This window comes from Eretmochelys imbricata, chromosome 21, assembly GCF_965152235.1.
Source record: "Eretmochelys imbricata isolate rEreImb1 chromosome 21, rEreImb1.hap1, whole genome shotgun sequence".
In the NCBI taxonomy this organism is placed as follows: domain Eukaryota; kingdom Metazoa; phylum Chordata; order Testudines; family Cheloniidae; genus Eretmochelys; species Eretmochelys imbricata.
In genome coordinates this window covers 10,381,191-10,400,063 of record NC_135592.1, presented here as the reverse complement: position 1 = coordinate 10,400,063, position 18,873 = coordinate 10,381,191, and the positions used below count along the sequence as shown (strand labels likewise).

At 51.1% G+C, this 18,873-nt stretch overlaps 1 protein-coding gene across 1 annotated transcript in view; it reads left to right on the top strand.

The window, feature by feature from the left end:
- GRM4 (glutamate metabotropic receptor 4) overlaps positions 1–18,873 on the top strand; it is a 167,380-nt gene that overhangs the window by 111,193 nt on the left and 37,314 nt on the right. The window contains exon 5 of the mRNA XM_077839576.1: positions 856–996. Coding sequence (XP_077695702.1) covers positions 856–996 — 141 coding nt within the window. The remainder of the gene's footprint in view (positions 1–855; positions 997–18,873) is intronic.

The window sequence follows — 18,873 nt, the reverse complement described above, 5'->3', positions numbered from 1 at the left end:
AAGACGGGGGCAAGTTTAGTCTAGAGAAGAGAAAGCTGAGGAGGGGCCTGATAACAGGCCTTCTAAGTAAAAGGTCGTTGTAAAGAGGAAGGTGAGCAACTGTTCTCCATGTCCGCCCACGGTAGAACAAGAAGCAATGGGCTCAGTTTGCAGCAAGGGAGATTGAAGGTAGATATTAGGAAAACCTTTTGAAGTCTAAGGATAGTTCAACACTGGAACAGGTGACCTAGGGAGGTTGTGGAATCCCCGTCATTGTGGGGTTTTAAGAACAGGTTGGACAAACCACCTGTCGGGGTGGTCTAGGTTTACTTGGCCCAGCCTCGGCTCAGGGGGATGGGCTAGATGACCTCCTGAGGTTCCTTACAGACTGGATTTCTATGATTCTGTGAAATATCCAAGTCCAGGTCTTCTCCTCCCTTCTCTCATATACTCAAGAGGGCCAGATCCTTGGCTGGTGTAAAACATGGCAACGCCTCCAAAGTCCATTTATATCAACCGGCCCAGAATCCTCCCTTCCCAGAGCCTGTCCCAGCTGGTCCCAGTTCCCTTCCCTCATTCTAAGCTACAAGTTGGCCAAATGGCCTAAATATTACCCCAGTGCATGCAACCCTTGGGTCCAGACTTGCAGAATGCAGAGATGGGAGGGGCTGCTGAAGGCTTTCATCTCCCACTGCAGCCTGCGATGATGCCTCTCCCTAGCCACTCTGTCACTTTCTGCCCACTGGATCTTTGTGGTTGCCTGGAATGGTCCCTTCACCTACTTGCCTCTTCCCTCTCCAGCCTGTTTCAGACCTAGCTGCGCCTGTTCCGGCTGGCTCTGGGATTTCACGCTTCCCTCTCCTGTTCCCTTGGCAGGTTTCGACCGATACTTCTCCAGCCGGACGCTGGACAATAACCGGCGGAACATCTGGTTTGCTGAGTTCTGGGAGGACAACTTCCACTGCAAGCTGAGTCGGCATGCGCTGAAGAAGGGCAGCAACATCAAGAAATGCACAAGTAAGAGGCGAGGTGGGAACGGGAGGGGTTTGGAGCGAAGCCCCATAAGGCCAGCGCCGGAAGGAAGGGCAGAAGGGGGCCCTTTGTGACTGGGTAACAAGGGGCGCTGTGGTATCCAGGGAGGGAGGGAAGGTGAAACTAGATGGGAGCAGCCTGCTAAGATAACGGGAGCAGCAGGAAGAAGCCCGGTGGGGTTTGTCATTGGTGTTCATGGGTCACTCTGCTGGGTAAGGGGAGATGAGACAGCCCTGGACGTCTGGGGTCAGATGGGACTCATGCAACAGGGCCTAGATTGCCATCCTATGACCCATGCAACTCTGTGGGCATTTGTGCATATCATGAACCGTACCCTTACCAGTGCTTTTGGGCTCAGGCTCTCACGATCTCTACCCTACAGAGACGATCAGAAGGATGGGGCTGGAAAGAGGTGATGTGGCAGAGGGGTGTGTGTGTGTGTGGGGGGTCTAGTGTTGCAATATCCGGGGGTGCTGTAGGTGGGGACTGAGGTGCATTGGCAGAGCTGTGTGGGGAGCCCAGGGCTGGAATAGCAGGGGTGTTGTAGATCAAATTTAGGGTGCACTAGCAGAGCTGGGCCGGAACGAAGGATGTGGCTAGCGAGGAGGTACTGCCGGTCAGGATTAGGGTACATGGGGAGGACTGTCTGGGAGCCAGGGACTGGAGAAGCAGGCATGTATTATATGGGTTGTAAGCCATGTGCATTGGCAGAGGAGGGTGGAAGGTGTGAGGCTGGAATAGCAGGGAGGGCTGCTGGTCAGGACTGACGTACGTTGGCAGGGCAGAGGGCGCTCAGGACAGGAATAGCAGGGGTTGTGGCAGGGCAGGACTGGGATATGTTGTCTGCTGGGTGGGGAAGCTGTGGAATCCCGCATCTCCCATGAGCAGTAAAATAGCATAGATTGCACTTAACTAACCACATCCCTAGAGCTCCTTTTCCAGTTCCCCTCTCCTCCCTTGGGGGCCTTTCTGCTCTCTCCTCAAGGTCCCCTTCCCCCCAAACAGCCCTTCCCTTAGGCATTAATTTCCCTTTGCACTAATTCTTCCTCTTGTTTGCTCGTAAGTTTCTATTACACCACCGCAGCATCAGCGAGACTTATCTGCACAGATCCTCTCTGAGTCGTTGGTGTCTTCTTTTTTATTGCCTTGAGAAAACCCGTTTAAAATGGGTTATTTAAAAAATGCATTCAAACAGGTTAGAGAGTTGTGCCGGGTAGGGAGGCAGCACCATGGAAATGTGCCTCCAGCCCACTAGATGATAGAAAATATTCAAGACATTCATACTACTTGGAGCAGCTTTAAAAATGTTTCCTTTTGGTTTCCTCTTCCAGCCTCTCAGATCTGCCTAGTTCTGCTCCCTATTGGTGTGGAGCTGCCTTTGATTCTCCTCTGAAATGGGAGCTGACAGCCAGGAATCTCTCTTAGCCTCCTCTGCTCCTGTTCAGTGTTTAATGCTTTACACGCAGCTGGGAATGCCACAGCGTGAGTTGCATCGTGTCTTTCAAGTAGACCATGCTTCGAAAACTGTCCAGGCGAGCAACCCAGATCAGACAGACACGGGGCTCTTTCGAAAACTGTCAGTTCAGCGGTGCACTGGGCATGACTGTGAGCATAGTCTTACACTCATGTGCACCTACACATGGTGTTCTCCATGCACACACATATGCTGTAGCCTCTATGTGCCACACGCAGATCTGCTGTAACCACTGTACAAATCACGCTCATCTGCATGTATGTGAGTGCACACCCAGCCATGCTTTAATACACACACACTCAGATGTTTGCAGACGCGCTTGTTTGCACACCCCCTCACACCCACTGAAATGTGTGTGCCTTCGTTCTCACTCCATCCCTCTCTGCTGTGCACTGTTTTTCTCATCATCCCCGTGTCCCTTCTACCTGCTCCACCTAGAGCCAATGAGGTGCTTGGCGCTGTTTTCTGGGAGCACAGACCCACCACCATGCAGCGTGTGTCCGCCCTGCAAATAAAAGGCACGTTCTTAACCCACAGTGGCTAACACTGAAGTTAAAACAGGAGTGAAGTCACAGCAACTCAGTATTTAATGGGTTAACTGCTCAAGTTCCACCCCAGATTCAGCGAGGCCATGTCTATACTGCGTCTTGACAGGGCGGTAAACCGAGCTGTGGAAGTGGGCCTTGCGCTAGGGTGCTAACGTTAGCAGCAGGGATGTTGTGGCTCGGGCTCTCAAACCCATCCAAGGCTTGAGAGCCCAAGCTGCAACGGGTGACTGGGTGACCCCTCCTTCTGCCTGTGAATGGCTGTGATTGCCTGTAGGTCCTTTGGTGTAAGCAGCTAATTTTCTGTATGACTCGCAGCAATGAGGTCGTGCCTTGATCGATAGCACCGTGTCGACCATTCGCATTCTGGCAGCATGTTCATGCATGTTGCAAAGGGGACTGGAGATAGGGCAGGGAACACTTCATCCCCCACCCCCGGGCTGGAATTTGGTTTAGTGATGCTTCCGCAAGCTGTTTGGTGGAACGAGCTGGGAGCTCTCAGCACAGACGCTGCTGGACAAAGGGCAGTACCATGGTTTGTCTGAGTACATGCATTTACTACGTGCCCATCGCTGCAGGGCCAGAGCTAAAAGCCGCCCTCACAACTGGCACTATCTGTCTAGCTCGACAGCAGCCTCGGTAGAGAGAACAAGGGCTGATTGGAGCACGGAGCCTCTATTCCTGCCTACAGGTGGGTCTGGGCGGAGGCACGTGCCCGCAGCAGGTGGGCAAACATTCTCTGCAGGGCTGGGGTAAGGGAACTTCATCAGCACTCACCTCTCCTGAGAGCTGGCTGGCCGCTTTCCCTGCTGGTGTCAACCGGTGCAGCGCCGCAGGATTCATCCCTTTACAACAGCTGAGTATGAGCCCACTCGCTGTGTGTCTGCTGGCCCTGCCTTTTCCCATCCCTCTCTCCCTGACTCACCGTGCTGCAAGGGTCTGATTCCCATTTACACCAAGGCCCCTTTATGCCGCTCCAGTAGCACAAAGGGGCCTTAAATCTGGTATAAATTACATTTACGCTTCCTCCAAGTGCCCTTCACGCTCCCAGGGTGTGTGTGAAGGAGCCTGGGGGCCACTGAGAATCACAGCCACCTTGTCCTCCTACGCTCTGTGGCCCCAAGCAATGATCTCACCCTCTCTCCAGTGTACCCTCAAACTGATTCCAGCCACACGCCTAAGATGGCCCTGATCTGGGTTAGCATTAATACTTCCTCTCGGGCCAGATCCACAGCTGGCATAAACTGGCCGTGGTGAGGGAACCACACTGATTCACACCCACTGAGGATCTGGCCCCATGCCGGGGGCCACTTTGCTTGCTGCGGATTCTGGCATTCAGGTAAAGCACCCAGTCTAGCTCCCTGCCCCATAGCAAACACTGAACCACTGTGAATGCGGCTGCAATGGGGCATCTGGCAAGGAGCATGAGCCAGTGTGACAGACTGGAGATAAAGGGCTCCAGTCACTTTCTGTGCCTCTGGCTCCAGGACTCAGTATCATTTACATGGCAGCCAGTATCTCCGGGGTTTCTTTTTTTCCCCCTCTAACAACAACTTTTCATTGCATTTCCCCGCGAGTCTAAATAGTTTTATGGAGTGAAATATGTTAATGGGTGCTGGAGGCAAAAGGTGGCGAGCACCAGGGAATCCGTCATTTTGCATCCGTGTTTGTGCGTGGGCACGTCTCAGGAAAGTCAGAGAGAGAGGCATGTCTTCCCTGCCTTGCTTTGCCACTTCCTCTGCTTGCTGGCTAGAGGGAAAGCACCCTCTTTTCAGTCTGGCCCTGGCTTACGGCTCATGGGTTTGTAGAGGAGGACTCAAGTGCCCTCTGCCCAATTGATCATGTTTGGCTGTTGGGGGCTAAAGGAAGGGTAGATTTCTAAGATACTTATCTGACTCCGTCATCTTCCTATCTGAGCATCTCACAGTCTTTAATGTGTTTATCCTCCTGACACCCCTGTAAAGCAGAGCAGGGCTGCTACCCCCAGGGTACAGATGGGAAACTGAGGCACAAGGAGGCTAAATGATTGGCCCAAGGTCACACTTGGAAGTAGTCTGTGGCAGAGAAGGGAGCTGAACTTGGGACCGTTCAGTGCCAGGCTAGTGCCTGGCTGCTTGGAGCCCAGAATGCATTGGGATTGATGTTCCTAAGTCACTTAAGCACTTTAGAAAATGTTACTTTCCGAGCTTCAGTTTCCTCTGCTGTAGACAGAGCCAGGAAAACATGTCTTCCCTGGCTGGCAGGGGGGATGTGTCAGTGTGGTACAGAATAGAGGCAGACATGGCCCCTGCCCATGGGCAGTCTGAAGCCTAGTCTAGATATTGGTATCTGATTGTGTGCTGCCCTGGTATGGACTGTAGGCCCATGGGCGTTACAGGGGAGTCCAAATGCATCTGGTGCTTGTTTGGTATGAGCCTGCTCTCCCCTCTGTGCTGGGAGGGCGGGGCTCTCAAAGGGCCCAGGAAGCCCCAGCAGAATGGAAGCCAAGGGCGCTCCTTGCGCCTCTAGAAGGCAAGGTGTGCGTTTGCATGGATTCTCCTCTCCCTTGCACTGGCGTAAAGCAGGAGTGACTCCAGAGTGAAAGTGACACAGGCGTGAGGGGAGAATCGGGCCCCATCATCTTTTGGAGCTGGGGGCTGTTCCAACCAGTGGTGTGCGTCCCATCCTGGGTCCTTACCTGTCCCTGACCACAAAGGACTCTGGCACTCAGCCACCACCCTGACCGCCCCTTCTCATGTGACCATCTGCATTTTTAGCCCTGGCCAGCTAGGGATGAAAGCAGTAAACAAGGCAAATAGGGAATCTGTCTTGTTGACAGCCCTGCCGTTGAGGTGACGGTTGGAGGCTCAAGGAGGTGACATGTTTACTGAAGGATTGGAGAGATTTACTGCTTGCCTGGTGCTGGGGGAAGACAGATAACAGCTGGGCTTTCAGACTGAGACAAGGAGAGATTTCAGGACATCTGCTAGCTCACCTATGAGCCCCAAAGGGAAACTATCTTAACTCTTGGAGTGCCATGCCACATGGGAACATAGCAGGGCAGGGATGTGAGTCTGTCTCTACCAGCCTGCCCCGCACAGGGCGGGCTGTGCTGGGTGGTGCTGAAAATGTTGATTGGGGTGCAGGGGAGGGGGTGTGAAATTTTGGAAAAGGTGTGGTTTTGCCCACAGCTGTTTTGTGATTCAGGGACATTGGTTTTTGCGGGGGGGTCGGCAAGGCAGATGGTGTTGCACCAAACTGCACCAAGGTTAGAATTTCTGCCTGTTTCAAGGTGCAAATGGATCTTCATCTCAATTAAGTGCTGACCGTTTTTTAACTGGGCCCATTTCCCTTGAAGAGGCTCCTGCTTTGGAGTGGAAACCCATGAAATCTCACTGGTATTTTGCTCCTCTCCATCCATGTGATCAGATCAACTTACACAGGTTCACAGTTGTGGGGGTTTCCAGTTTGGTTGTATTTCACCCCGTCGTAGCCCAGCATGATACGCGTGCACAGTGAGCGGCTCACCCGGGGGAGGGAACATGCTTACAAGAGGAAGGATGGTCTCAGGGCTAAGACACAGGATGGGGAGATCTGTGTTCCAATTCTGGCTTGGCCGCAGACTTCGTGGATGACCTTGGGGCTGGATTTTTCAGGAGAGCCGGGGGGGCCTTTGGAAAATCTGCCCCTTAATCTCTCTCTCTGCCCCAGTTCCCTGTCTGTAAAGTGCAGGTAACAATGTGCACTTTCTGCCAACCTCTGTCTTGGCTGCTTGCATTGTCAGGCCTTTGAAGCAGGGTCTGTACAATGTTCAGCACAGTGTGGCCCAGATCTCAGTGGAGGCAGGCAGGAGCTACCATAATTCCTAGATTAGTAATAATTACTGAAGAACCCTGAGTTACCAGTAGCTTTTCTTTCTTTTTCCTGGGTGGGAGTGTCTTTATATGCCTCTCGGAGACTCCCTGAAATACCACGTATTCCTTCCGTTCCCGTCCTATCTCAGGCCAGTCACCCTGTCCCCTTTCTGAACTCATTCACGCTTTGGCTGAGCAAGCTGTAGGGAGTGCTACAGAAAAACCTGCAATGCCCCGGCTCGGCCTGCTCCCAACCTCCGTTCCATCTCTTATGCCAAGGGTCTGGTTTCCTAAATTCCTGGATGATAGGCCAGAAGGGACCTATGTGATCACCTGGTTTGACCTTCTTTATAGCACAGGCCATAGGAGTTCCCTGAATGAATTTCTGTTTGAGCTAGAGTAGGTCTTTTAGAAAAACATCCAGTCTTGATTTTAAAATCTCCACTGATGATGGATCCACCACAACCGTTGGTCCATTGCTCCAATGGTTAATTAAACCTCCCTATTAAAAATGTGCACATTTCTTCACTCTGAATTTGTCTCGCTTCAGTTTCCAGTGGTTGGGTCATGTTAGATCTTTCTCTGCTAGATCTGAAGAGCCCATTATACTATCTGTTCCCCACATAGGTACTTAGAGAATGCGATGAAGTTACCCCTTAACCTTCTCTTTGTTAAAATAAACAGATTGAGCTCCTTGAGTCTAGCACTGTAAGGCAGGTTTGCTAATCCTTTAATCAGTCTTGTGGCTCTTCTCTGAGCCGTCTCCAGTTTGGATGCACTATCCCAGCAGTGGTCACACCAATACCAAATGCAGGGGTAAAATACTCCGTACTCCTACTGAAGATGCCCCCATTTGTGCATCCCAGGATCACATTAACCCTTTTAGCCACAGCATCGCATGGGGAGCTCGAGTTCAGCTGATTATCCCCAAGTCTTTTCCAGAGTCTCAGCTTCCCAGGAGAGAGTCCCCCACAATGTGAGAATGGCCGACCGGTTTTGTTCCTAGATGTGTGACCCTGACAATTGGCTCAATTGAGAAACATGTGGTTTGCGCCCCGTTTACCAAAATAACTTCTGTTTTGCTCTGTCTGCACCCGGACGGGCGATGCCCCCCCATCAGCCTGGATGCAGCTGGTAAAACTGAAATCTCTTTCCCTCCTCGGAGGCAGGAACCGGGGGAGGCCCAGGACTTTGACGTCTCTGCAAAGGCAGCAGGGTCACGTAAAAGACGCCAAGTGTGAAATGAGATGAGATGTAGCCTCACCCGACTCGCGGGGTCCACTCTCTGGAACAGCTACAGAGCTATTTTTTATCGGGTCAATTTTGCCTGCACCACAGAATCTGCCTTCAGCTCTCTGGGTCTGAACAGGGGGCCTGCGTCTGTGCATGACGAGTGTATCGAGGTGGTTTGCAAGGGTCATCTCAAACACCAGAAGTGTGCTCCTCCAGGCACTGTGTGTTTGGGCTTGTTCTAAAAATGGCAAGAATATTGCACAGCGCCTTCATCTGGCGAGAGTTGCAAGGTAAGAGGCACTGTTTAGGGTGCCGGACTGGACATCAGGACACCTGGTGTCTATTCCTGGCTCAGGAAGCAAGTGGTGAGAGCAGGCAGCAGGGACCCACATGTCCTGTGGCCACGAACAATGGAGCTGAGCCATGCTGAGCCCCTTGCACCTCCTTTTGGCTTCAGTGAGGACAGAGGGTACTTAGTATCCCCTAGGATCAAGCCCTTTGTGGACATGTCCAAGGTAACGAATCTCCATGGCTCTGCACAGCTGCTATTCCAGTGCCCGGTGCTTGCAGCATGCCTCCTGGGGAGGGAAGCCATGGCCATCCCCCACACCCCCTGGGTAGTAAATTCCCCTTGCTCCCCTCCCCGACCTGGGACCTGACAGGGGTGTGATGTCTCTTTCCCCAGGTACCATGAACAATGATGTGTTTGTGGCGTTAAATCAGACGTTCAGCCCCACGTCATGCTTGGGGATATGGCACGTCCCTGACAAGGGCTGCAGAAGGAACCTTGTATCCTTATTTCCTGTCAGAGACGCTTGGCCGGGCTGCATCAGAGCCACCAGAGTAGATGCTGCATTTGAATCCTTGTCTCATGCCACATGTTGTCATTCACACCTGTGGAAACCAGAAAGATAGAAATGACCATATGTGGTGCAAGGCGTTGGGAAACCAGGCCCCTGCATCTGGGGCATGTGCATGGAACCCCATTTAAGAAAATCCCCCCACTCACACGCTGGCTGGACCTTTTTCCTTTTTATTTATTTGTATTCCAGTAGCACCTACAGGTCCCATGCAGGGATCTAGGTCCTTTTGTGGCAAGTGCTGTGTTGTAGCCTGCGGGGGACCTGGAAGCAGAGGAACATGAGTTTCAGAGGGGAAGAGTTTGGTTGAGGCAGCGGGAAGTCTGGGGAGATATAAGGGGGGATATGATTGAGGTCTATAAAATCATGACTGGTGTAGAGAAAGTAGATAAGGAAGTGTTGTTTACTACTTCTCATAACACAAGAACTAGGGGTCACCAAATGAAATCAATAGGCAGCAGGTATAAAACAAATAAAAGGAAGTATTTCTTCACACAACACACGGTCAACCTGTGGAACTCCTTGCCAGAGGATGTAGTGAAGGCCAAAACCATAACAGGGTTAAAAAAAGAACTAGATAAATTCATGGAGGATAGGTCCATCAATGGCTATTAGCCAGGATTGGCAGGAATGGTGTCTCTAGCCTCCATTTGTCAGAAGCTGGGAATGAGCGACGGGATGGATCACTTGATGATTATCTGTTCTGTTCATTCCCTCTGGGGCACCTGGCACTGGCCATAGTCGGAAGACAGGATACTGGGCTAGATGGACCATTGGTCTGACCCAGTATGGCCGTTCTTATGAAGTCGGTCTGTGTGCACATGGCTGGAAATGTTAAGCTGCAAGTGGAGTATCTCTGGAAATAGAAATACAGATCTGGTTTGGTTTAATAGACATGGAATCCTCACCTGTTCTCACCCAGCATGCCGTACATGAAGCACGGTGGTAGAGTGGCATCAAGCTTTAAGAAGACAAACCTTGCCCTGATGAGTTTATAGGCTGTGTTAATGACAAAACGCAAAAGGTAAAGGAAACAAATTGTGGTGCAGGGCCATCTCTTTCCCCTATGCCCTGCGTCCTTTCTATCTCCCTTCTTTCCTTCCTCCATCTCGCCATCTCTCCTTCCTGTTGTCTCTTCCCCTTAGCGGTGCTTGTGTTGTCTGCATATGCTGATATTTGTATAGTGTCTGTGCTTTCATGAAATGCAAAACCTGGGCATGACCTTAAGGAACACATCAGCGATATTGGCTCTGGGAATTCCCCAGCACCGGGAAGCAACCCACTGGCTGCATTGTCAGTTGCCACAAGATGCTGATCTCTTAATCTTAATAGTAATGTAGCATTACTCGTGATATTTTAAGGGCACAGTATCAACAGAGGCAGCTGAAATCCTGAGCCAGGACAGATATTTAAATTATCTGAATCCCTCTGCACATAAATTGTCTCCAGAAGGATTGTTTACCAGATAAACAGAGAGGGGAAATAATAGCGCTTACAGCTGGCAGTAAATAATCTGGATCCCTGGAGTTGACTGGTCTTGCTTCCCAGGGTTGTGAAAATGTTTCCTTTGGAGTTGTTCTGTGTGGGGTTCATGCCCCTGGTTTCCCCTTAGGTCTGAGCAAACCCTCAATCTCCCAGTGAAACTCTCTCCAGGCTTCTGTGTTTCAATTGCTCTTGCATCAAAATCCAACAGCTCTAGGGCCAGCTTCTCAGCTAGTGGAAATCAGGTAGCTCTGTTGACTTCAGTAGATCGATGCTGATATACATCAGCTGGGGAGCTGGCCCACAGAATCCAGATCGACCCCAACTTCACTGCTCTTGCTTGGGGAATAAGTCCCTAATGCACGAAAGCATGTACTTTGCATATAAGCATGTTCCCAAACAGAAGTGTTTTCCTGAATTGGGATTGAAATCGTGGCAGATCCTCGGCCATACTAAATAACATTTTGCTTCTTCTCTATCCCCTTCTTTCTGAGGAAATGAAAGCAATGTACAGGTATTCGAATGAAGCCTCGCAACATCCCTGTTAAGCATGTATTCTACCCATTTTATGAATAGGGAAACTGAGGCACAGATTTGTAAGCTCTTTGGGGCAGGGGCTGTCTTTTTGTTCTGTGTTTGGACAGCACCTAGTACAGCTGGGTCCTGGGCCATGACTGGGGCTTCTATGCGCTATGGTAATAGAAACAAATTATAATTGTAAAAGTGACTTGGCCAATAGTGACTTGGCCAAGAATAGAGCCCAGGAGTCCTGATTCTCAGCCTTGCGCTCAGACCATTAGACTGAACTTCTGTCTGATATTAAAATTATTAGATTTTGGCTGCACTGGTTCATATGAGAAGGAGCTTTCCAGTCTGTCTCAGCAGTCAAGCCGCCGAAAATGACATTTCTGTCATCTGTCTCGGGGCAGGGGTTAGCCGGGGAAACAGGCTACTGATCAAAACATAATAACAAGCCACAACAGTCAGAATGTCAGCAAGCTACTTCAACCATAATCACCATAACCAGAAAAGACTCCATCCACAGTGATATTCTTTCCCTTGCAAAAAAAAAAAAATAATCCCCTCCCCATCTGAACCAATAGAGTGAGAATCTTATGGCTCCAAGGAACCCAAGTCCCCAAAAGTTCATTATGCTTAGGGCCAGATTTTCAAGAGAGCTCAGCTCCCAGTTAGGCACCAAGATAAGTGTGCAGGAGAGCCCTGTGTCATGTTGTCTGGAGTGTCTCATGAGCGAGAATACCAGGTTCAGGGCAGACTGTTAGGAAGCAGGGCACAAACCCCAGACTGGTTGTGAGTTCTATACTTAAATTTCACCAACCAAGTAACACATGTAAACTCCTCGGGCACTATAGCAGTCTTAACATGGGGTCAAAGACAGTGCTCTTGGGTACTCTGATCTATCTTGCCACCGAGGCAAGCTTGACGCTTGGATATATGGTCACTTAACACCAAAGATCACAAAATATTCAGGTTGCTCACAGTCCCAAAGGGCTAGTCATTTACCCCAGGTCAATTTGCACCTTAGATCTCTCATCAAAGACAACGATTGTAGCCAATCCTATAGTAAACTAACTAAGGATTTAGTAACTAAGAAGAGTGATTTACAAGGTTAAAACAGGTAACCATACACACACAAATGTGTTGCAATCTTAGGTTTCAGATAGTGAGAGACCTGCTGAAATATGCCAGGGCTAACCCAGGTTAATCCCTGGGATCTCTTGCTTAGGTTTAGGAATCTTTGCCCCTTAGAATTCAAACGGCATAAAAAGCCCCTAATTCCTTCTGGTCAGGGACGTTTGTCCCCATCTCTCTAGAATCCAGGCTCATGGGACAAGCGCGTTGGCTCGTCCCCCTCTTCCTGGGTGTGCTGGGAGCAATCAACAAAGTCCTTGGCTTACAATAGATTCAATAGGCCTTCCTGATGGGCTAGAGAAAACCCCTCCTCATGGGTGCAAAGCAGTATTTTGCACTCAGTGATGTTTCTTTCTGGACTGGATTTACAGTTACAGAACAGACGATTAAGTATTACCTTGTAGCATGGGATTCAGATATTATAAGTAAATTAATGCGTGCAGCAACTTACAAGCAAAAGTCTAAACACTAAACATTGTTACGATTGTAATATCTATCTTAGCAATGCTCACGCACAGGTGAATCAGACTGGTTTCCAGCTATGCTCTTGAGAGTGTTCACTTGAGGCCTAAGGCCCTTGGCAAAAGCTGGCACCTGGTCTACCAGCCTTGCACATTGGGCACTGAGCTCTGGAGAATATCTGCCCATCCGTGCCCCAATGGGAGCTGTGGAGCTATTTGGAAAAGCTGGCCCTGCTTGTGATGGCCGAACCCTTGAAAAAACTGCCCAGTAGAGAATTCAGCCCCTGGTGTGTTGGCAGGCATCCTTGGGAAGCATTAAACAGGGTATGTGCAATGGGAGACGGGCCTTCCACTATCAGAGCATCATATGGACGGAAATGTATGTTCAGCTGAGGCAGACAGAGAGGAGTTGGGGAGAAGTTTCCTAATTGGATACATGAAGGGAAAATATTGCTGTGTTAAAATACACTGATGACATCCCCCCTCCCACCCCGGACCCCCTGAGGTATGGCAACCCCCTGTTGTTTGTAGTTTTCTTTGTCCATTGGAACAGCTTTTTGAAATGAAATTCTTTTCCTCTTGTCTTTCCCTTTCTCTCTTTTTTCTTTTTTTCCCCTTTTCCTTTTCCTTTTCTTTCTTTTTTTTTTTTTTAGGGGCTTCTGATTATCTCAACCTTGAAAATTCGTTTCAATTACAGTTTACAACCCGCAAACAAAGGCTGCGGTCTCCGTAGTAACGGTAGCTGCTTTGACGGGTGCGAATCCTCTGGAAGTTGGTTCCCCCAATTGTCACTCCTGCTTCTTCTTGTCTGGTTCATTGTGCCCCAGGACACAATTAGGATGTCTTCACACTGCGATGTGTTGGTGAATTTACCTCCTCTAAGAGAGACGGGAGATGAGTGCCCTTATTGCTTCGCATAACCGTCGATTCCCGCGGTCGCCTCCCGCCTCTCACCACACTCATTCCAGCAACGCCCCCGCTCCCCTAAAGGGCAAGAGAAATCCTGTCATACAGTCCCCCTCTCGTCCCCCTGGGACCCACCCCACAGCCTACGCTCACTTGGAACGCCTAAGGCCGTGGTTCTCAGCCGTTCACAAACTGAGACTCCTCTCCAGTCTGGCTAGGATCTAGCTGGGACCAGGCCAGCGCTCTTCTCCCATCTAGTTGGGACCCTTCTCCTTGCTAGCTGGTGGCAGCCAAGACTCCTCTCCCATCTCGCCAGGCTCTAGCCAGGACCCGTCTCCCACAGCCCCACATTCCCCATGGAAGCGGGAGCTACAAGTGCTCTGGCTTTGAACCGGTGGTGGCTCCTGGTGCTCCTCTCTCACTCTGCCACGCGGTGCGGCCCGCGCAGACTGGCCAAAGAGGCTCCTTGCCTGCTGGTACCTCTGAATAATTCACAGGCTCGTCAGTACAGAAGGAGGTGGTGTGGGGCGCTGTTGTAATGAGACCTGCAGAGGGTTGGAGCAGGGCTCACTGGGGACCAGAAGAAGGGCAGTAATGGGGGATCTTGAGGGGAGACAGGAGGGCGTGTGGCAGGGCGTGTTTTCGGAACCCCAACTAAGCAGACACCTCCAGGCCAGAAGGGTTTTCCCAGAGGCCACTGGCTGTTTCACTAGAGAGCTAATTAATGACCTTACTTTTGCAAGGTTGAATGTTAATGCTGCCTTGAAACTGGGCTGGGGATCCTCCACGCAGCTGTGAAGCGGCTCAGATCAGGCTACTGATGGATGCGTGCTGAATATTAATGTAGATGGAGGGGGGATTTTTGGGGGCTGAGCTTCTTCATGTTCTTTCGCCTTTATGTTTTCGTTCCTCCCTGGTCTCCTGCTGATAGCATGATGTTGTTTTTTCCCCTCCACAGCATGTATCAGTCAGGTGAACATATGTGAGGATTTGTCCTGTGCGCCTGTTCCTTAAGTGGAGAAGGCGGATGGGGCTGGCTTGGAGGAAGTGGAGAGAACCCTGGCTGGGGATCTGGGCTCCAGCACTAGGTCTGTCACTGCGGGCAAGTTGCTTTCTAAAGAGGCTGCTCATGCCTCCACTGTTTTAGGTACAGGACTTGTTGTACCTGGAGTCTGGGTTGCAGAGGTGCTGAGCACCCGCGACTCTGCCTGAAGTCAGTGGGAGTGGCAGGGGCTCAGCAGCTCTGGAAATTCAGGCTCAAGCTGGACTCCCACTAGGAAATTGTCTCACTGCTGCCAGCTACTGTGGTGCCCTGCTGAATTGCTAGTGCACGTAGGAAGCCACAAAAGGAAGGGGAAACTGAGTCCCAATTCTGCTTCCTGTACCGGTGCTGAAAGCCAGGGCAGGACTCCCTGCTCCGCTAAGGCTACTTTGCGCTACCTGGCCCAGTCAGTGAAGCGCTCTCCCTGCACAGGGAAACTCTCCGCCAGGGGAAAAGGATGCCTCTGCCTGGGAGAGGCCAGGACTGGAGTAGCTTTGAGCTCCGACATGGCCAGTGTGCCTGACCCATTCCATACAGCACCTCCTGCTGGGAGAGGCCAGGACTGGAATTGATGTCAGCTCCCCACAATCCTTGCTCCTGCCCAATTTCCTACAGGATCATCTGAAGGAGAAGCAGAGACCAGAGTGTGTGGATGCCTCCCCCTTGTCCCGTGACCATTCATTATTCTCCGTGGCGAGACTCACGCCAGGAGAGGTTGTGGTACAGAAGCCGCCATTGGTCTGGAGCACCATCACTTCAGCTCTCAAGAGAAGTATGGGGAGTGATTTTGATTAACTCCAGCAGAAAGCCAGTGCTGGGGATGTGATCAGAATTGCTGCTAATCCTTTCTCATGCCTCGCCTGAGAAGATAGCTATGGCTGCTCTTGGAGGGGTGCCCAGCTAGACACATCGCAAACTTGAAAATTAATTATCAGACCGGCGGAACGATGCACGACCCTGCTATTATAATCAGCAGGGTCACATTGGCTTCGCTATCCTAATCTACTGAGAGCTTCAGAGAGAATTACTGTACTCTTGTCTGGAACATGGCGTTGCAAAACTCTGTTCGTTGATCTGCATTTTCCTCTCCCCGCGTAACCTCATTTCCTTTTGGAAAACATTTTAGTCCTGATGAAAGGTGCTGGGTTGACAGTCCTGGAGCCTTCCACTTATCTCCAGCACAAGGTGCAATGAAAGCAGCAGGAGAGCAACCTGGCTAATGTAGTTCAATCTTGACTAGAGGGAGCCCTTGGAGTGATGAGAAGGGAATTTAGTCCTTGTGCTCTGTGCTCAGGCTGCCAACAAGTGGGCCAGTTAGTGCTAGGAAAGTGAACAGCATGGGTGATTTGTAACGGGATCCAGAGCCTTTCACGAGTGCACAAGGCCCCTGTTCAGACCAGGACTTCATTGTCCTAGGCACCGTACTCACATAGTTCTTGCACACAAGAGTTTGTCATCTAAAAAGCCAAGGCTGAGTTCTTATCCCCATTCTACAGATGGACAATGAGCATATGACATGCGTGGTGTCCTGTGGTGGTGTAACACGCATTGGCTGGAAGATGGCAGCCCCACATAGCCAGGCGCTGGGGGAGCAACCCCTGGTGCTTACCTTTGGAGTAAAGTCTATTACACCCTTTTTTTAAATGGGTAATTAACTTGGCAAGATAGAGTGGCTTGTCTGCCTGCTGAGAGATGAATGCATGGAAGGGCCCTATGCTGAGGGAGAAGATTAATAGCCCTTGTCAATAGCGTGGAAGAAAGGATAACTTGATGGGTTTCATATGAGTAGTCTCCATGTACTCCACGAGCATATGGATAACTTCAAAGAATGGGCTATAAGTTTACCTCCTTGATGCAGTCTTTTCTCGTTGGCCCATTCGTATCCATTTGTTTCAGCGCTTGGTTCGCCCGGCATGGGGGTTGCTGAATGCGTCCGTGCTCTCATTCCGAAGTGAAGGTGGAGAGAGAGGCACGAAAAAGGGGGACACTGGCTCACATCACTCTTATGACTCTCTCTTCCCTTCTGCTTGCCCAGGCAGGCAGCTGCTATTGTGTGTGGTGGAAGTGATGCTGCATGTTACCCCCAGGGATGCGCACACCATGCTCTCTCTCACTTCTGCTCTTCCTGGCTTCTGGCCCTTTAATCTCAATGGAGCCTCACAGATATTGGAGGTATTATGGTGGCTATTTATGTACAGAGAAAAGCAGAACAGAAACCTCTGCCCTGGCTCCAGAGGAGTGGGAAACTTAGAGAGCGTAGATGGTTCAGGAGCAATGATGGGGGAGGGGTATCGCAGGGTGGGAGAGATGAGGGAGGAAAGGTGTGAATAAAGGGAGGCAATCCCTAGGACTACCCATTGGTGGGACCTAAACAGGATGCATTGAGACCTCAGTCCTCAAGGAGACCTCCCATGGGAACCATGAGTTATGCTGTGTGCCCCAAGGTCTAGCTACTCAGAAAGCATGTAGTCCTACATTTCTGTGATTCTATGTGGCTCAGCCTGCAGGTATAGTACCCTGGTGTCCTCCATTGTCTGCACTGTCTGAAGTGGTGCGAGGAGTCCCGTAGGCAGCTGCAAGTAACCAAATGCGGCTCCCCTGCTGCTGGCTTTTCTCCCAACAGTCATGCGTGGGGGGCTCTGTGAGCAGTCAGAAGACCTAGAATCGCAGCATCCTATAACAAATGGTCCTGACTGGCCGGCCGCCATGGGCAGTGAGGCGGGTGGCATCCAGTGCAGTGCATGATGTCCTAGAGAAAGACATCCTTGTGGGGAAGGGGAATAGGCTAAGGCAGAAAGAGAGGAGGTTCTGGGTTCAAGCACGCTGGGAAGGTGGCTGAGGACTGGCCCCTTTGTTTCATTTATGATCAGAACTTTGGTAGCCGAACAGTTAAAGCACAGCTGATTTGGGCTTTGTTGCAAAGATGATGGCCTTGGCTCAGCTGCACAGAGGGGATTCTGGTTCCAAGCAAGAGGAGCATGCTTCCACGCTGTGCCTTTCCCTCTGGTGGCTGGTCACACAGAGTACAACAGCCTACTACTCTTACCAGCTAACAAAGTTACTCCTCTAGCTCAAGTGACCCAGGCTTGTCCTTTGGTGAGGAGTGTCCCAGGTTCAAATCCAGCTGATGAACGGGCCACTGGGCGATTGTGCGAGCCTGAGATTGAGTCTCCATCTCCTTCTCTCTTCCGAAGCTTCTCCTTCTTATTGCTCTCTCCTGTTCCTCCAGCGCGAGTCCCCACCCAGCCTGGGCAGGGGGCACGCCCAGCACAAACACGGTCTACCTGGGGAGCACACGTGGTGCCCCTGCTGGAAGGGGGTGGGAGAGCACTTACAGGGTGCACGTCAGCACTGCTCCCAGTTGTAAGACAGAATCTCACTGCAGCACTCCCTTATCTCTCTCTCTGCTACCTTTGTCTCAACCTCCTCAGACGACCAAACCCAGTCATCCCCTTATGTCCCTGGCTGCAGCTCAGGTGTGGCTTGGCCCTCAGACACGCTGTGCTGTCTCCACTCGCCTCAGACATGCCAAGAGGGAGGCAGGGAGAACAGACGTGAGGCGAGAGCATCATGGCCTGAACCACAGTGAGGACCCGGGCCAGCCGGTCTCGGCATGGGACAGGTGCCTTTTAATCATATGCTGCGCCAGCTTCCAACTCTGCACAGGGAGGCTCATGTTTCATGGAAGATTAGGGTTGGAAGGGACCTCAGGAGGCCATCTAGTCCCACCCCCTGCTCAACGCAGGGCCAACCCCAACTAAATCATCCCAGCCAGGGCTTTGTCAAGCCAGGCCTGTAGAGGTTTTTAAGGATGGAGATTCCACCACCTCCCTAGGTAACCCATTCCAGTCCTTCACCACCCTCCTAGTGAAATAGTGTTTCCTAATACCCAACCTAGAGCTCCCCCACTGCAACTTGAGACCACTACTCCTTGTCCTGTCCTCTGCCACTACTGAGAACAGCTGAGCTCCATCCTCTTTGGGTAGTTGAAGGCTGCTATCAAATCCCACCCCCAACCACTCTTTTCTTCTGCAGATTAAACAAGCAGGGTTCCTTTCTCAGTGTTCCTTTTCTCCTCGGCTCTTCCGGGGCTCGCTGCCTGGGGGGACATAACCACCTGCAGGAGCCTTTGTGCCGCTTACGCTCTTCAGGTTCCCTTCCTCCCAGGGCTTTGATGTGCGCGAAGCCTGGCAGTGAGGTGGTGGCTCACAGAACCAACTGGATGGACTGGCTTTGAACCCAGTGCCTCGTCCGTTTTGCTTTGCGAGGGCAGAGGGGACGTTTCACTTCAGTTCCCATCCCTCTTGGGCCTGCCCTGAATTTTCTTTGCGTTGCAGGTTCAGAAGAGCAGATAACTTCCAATTTTAGGTGCG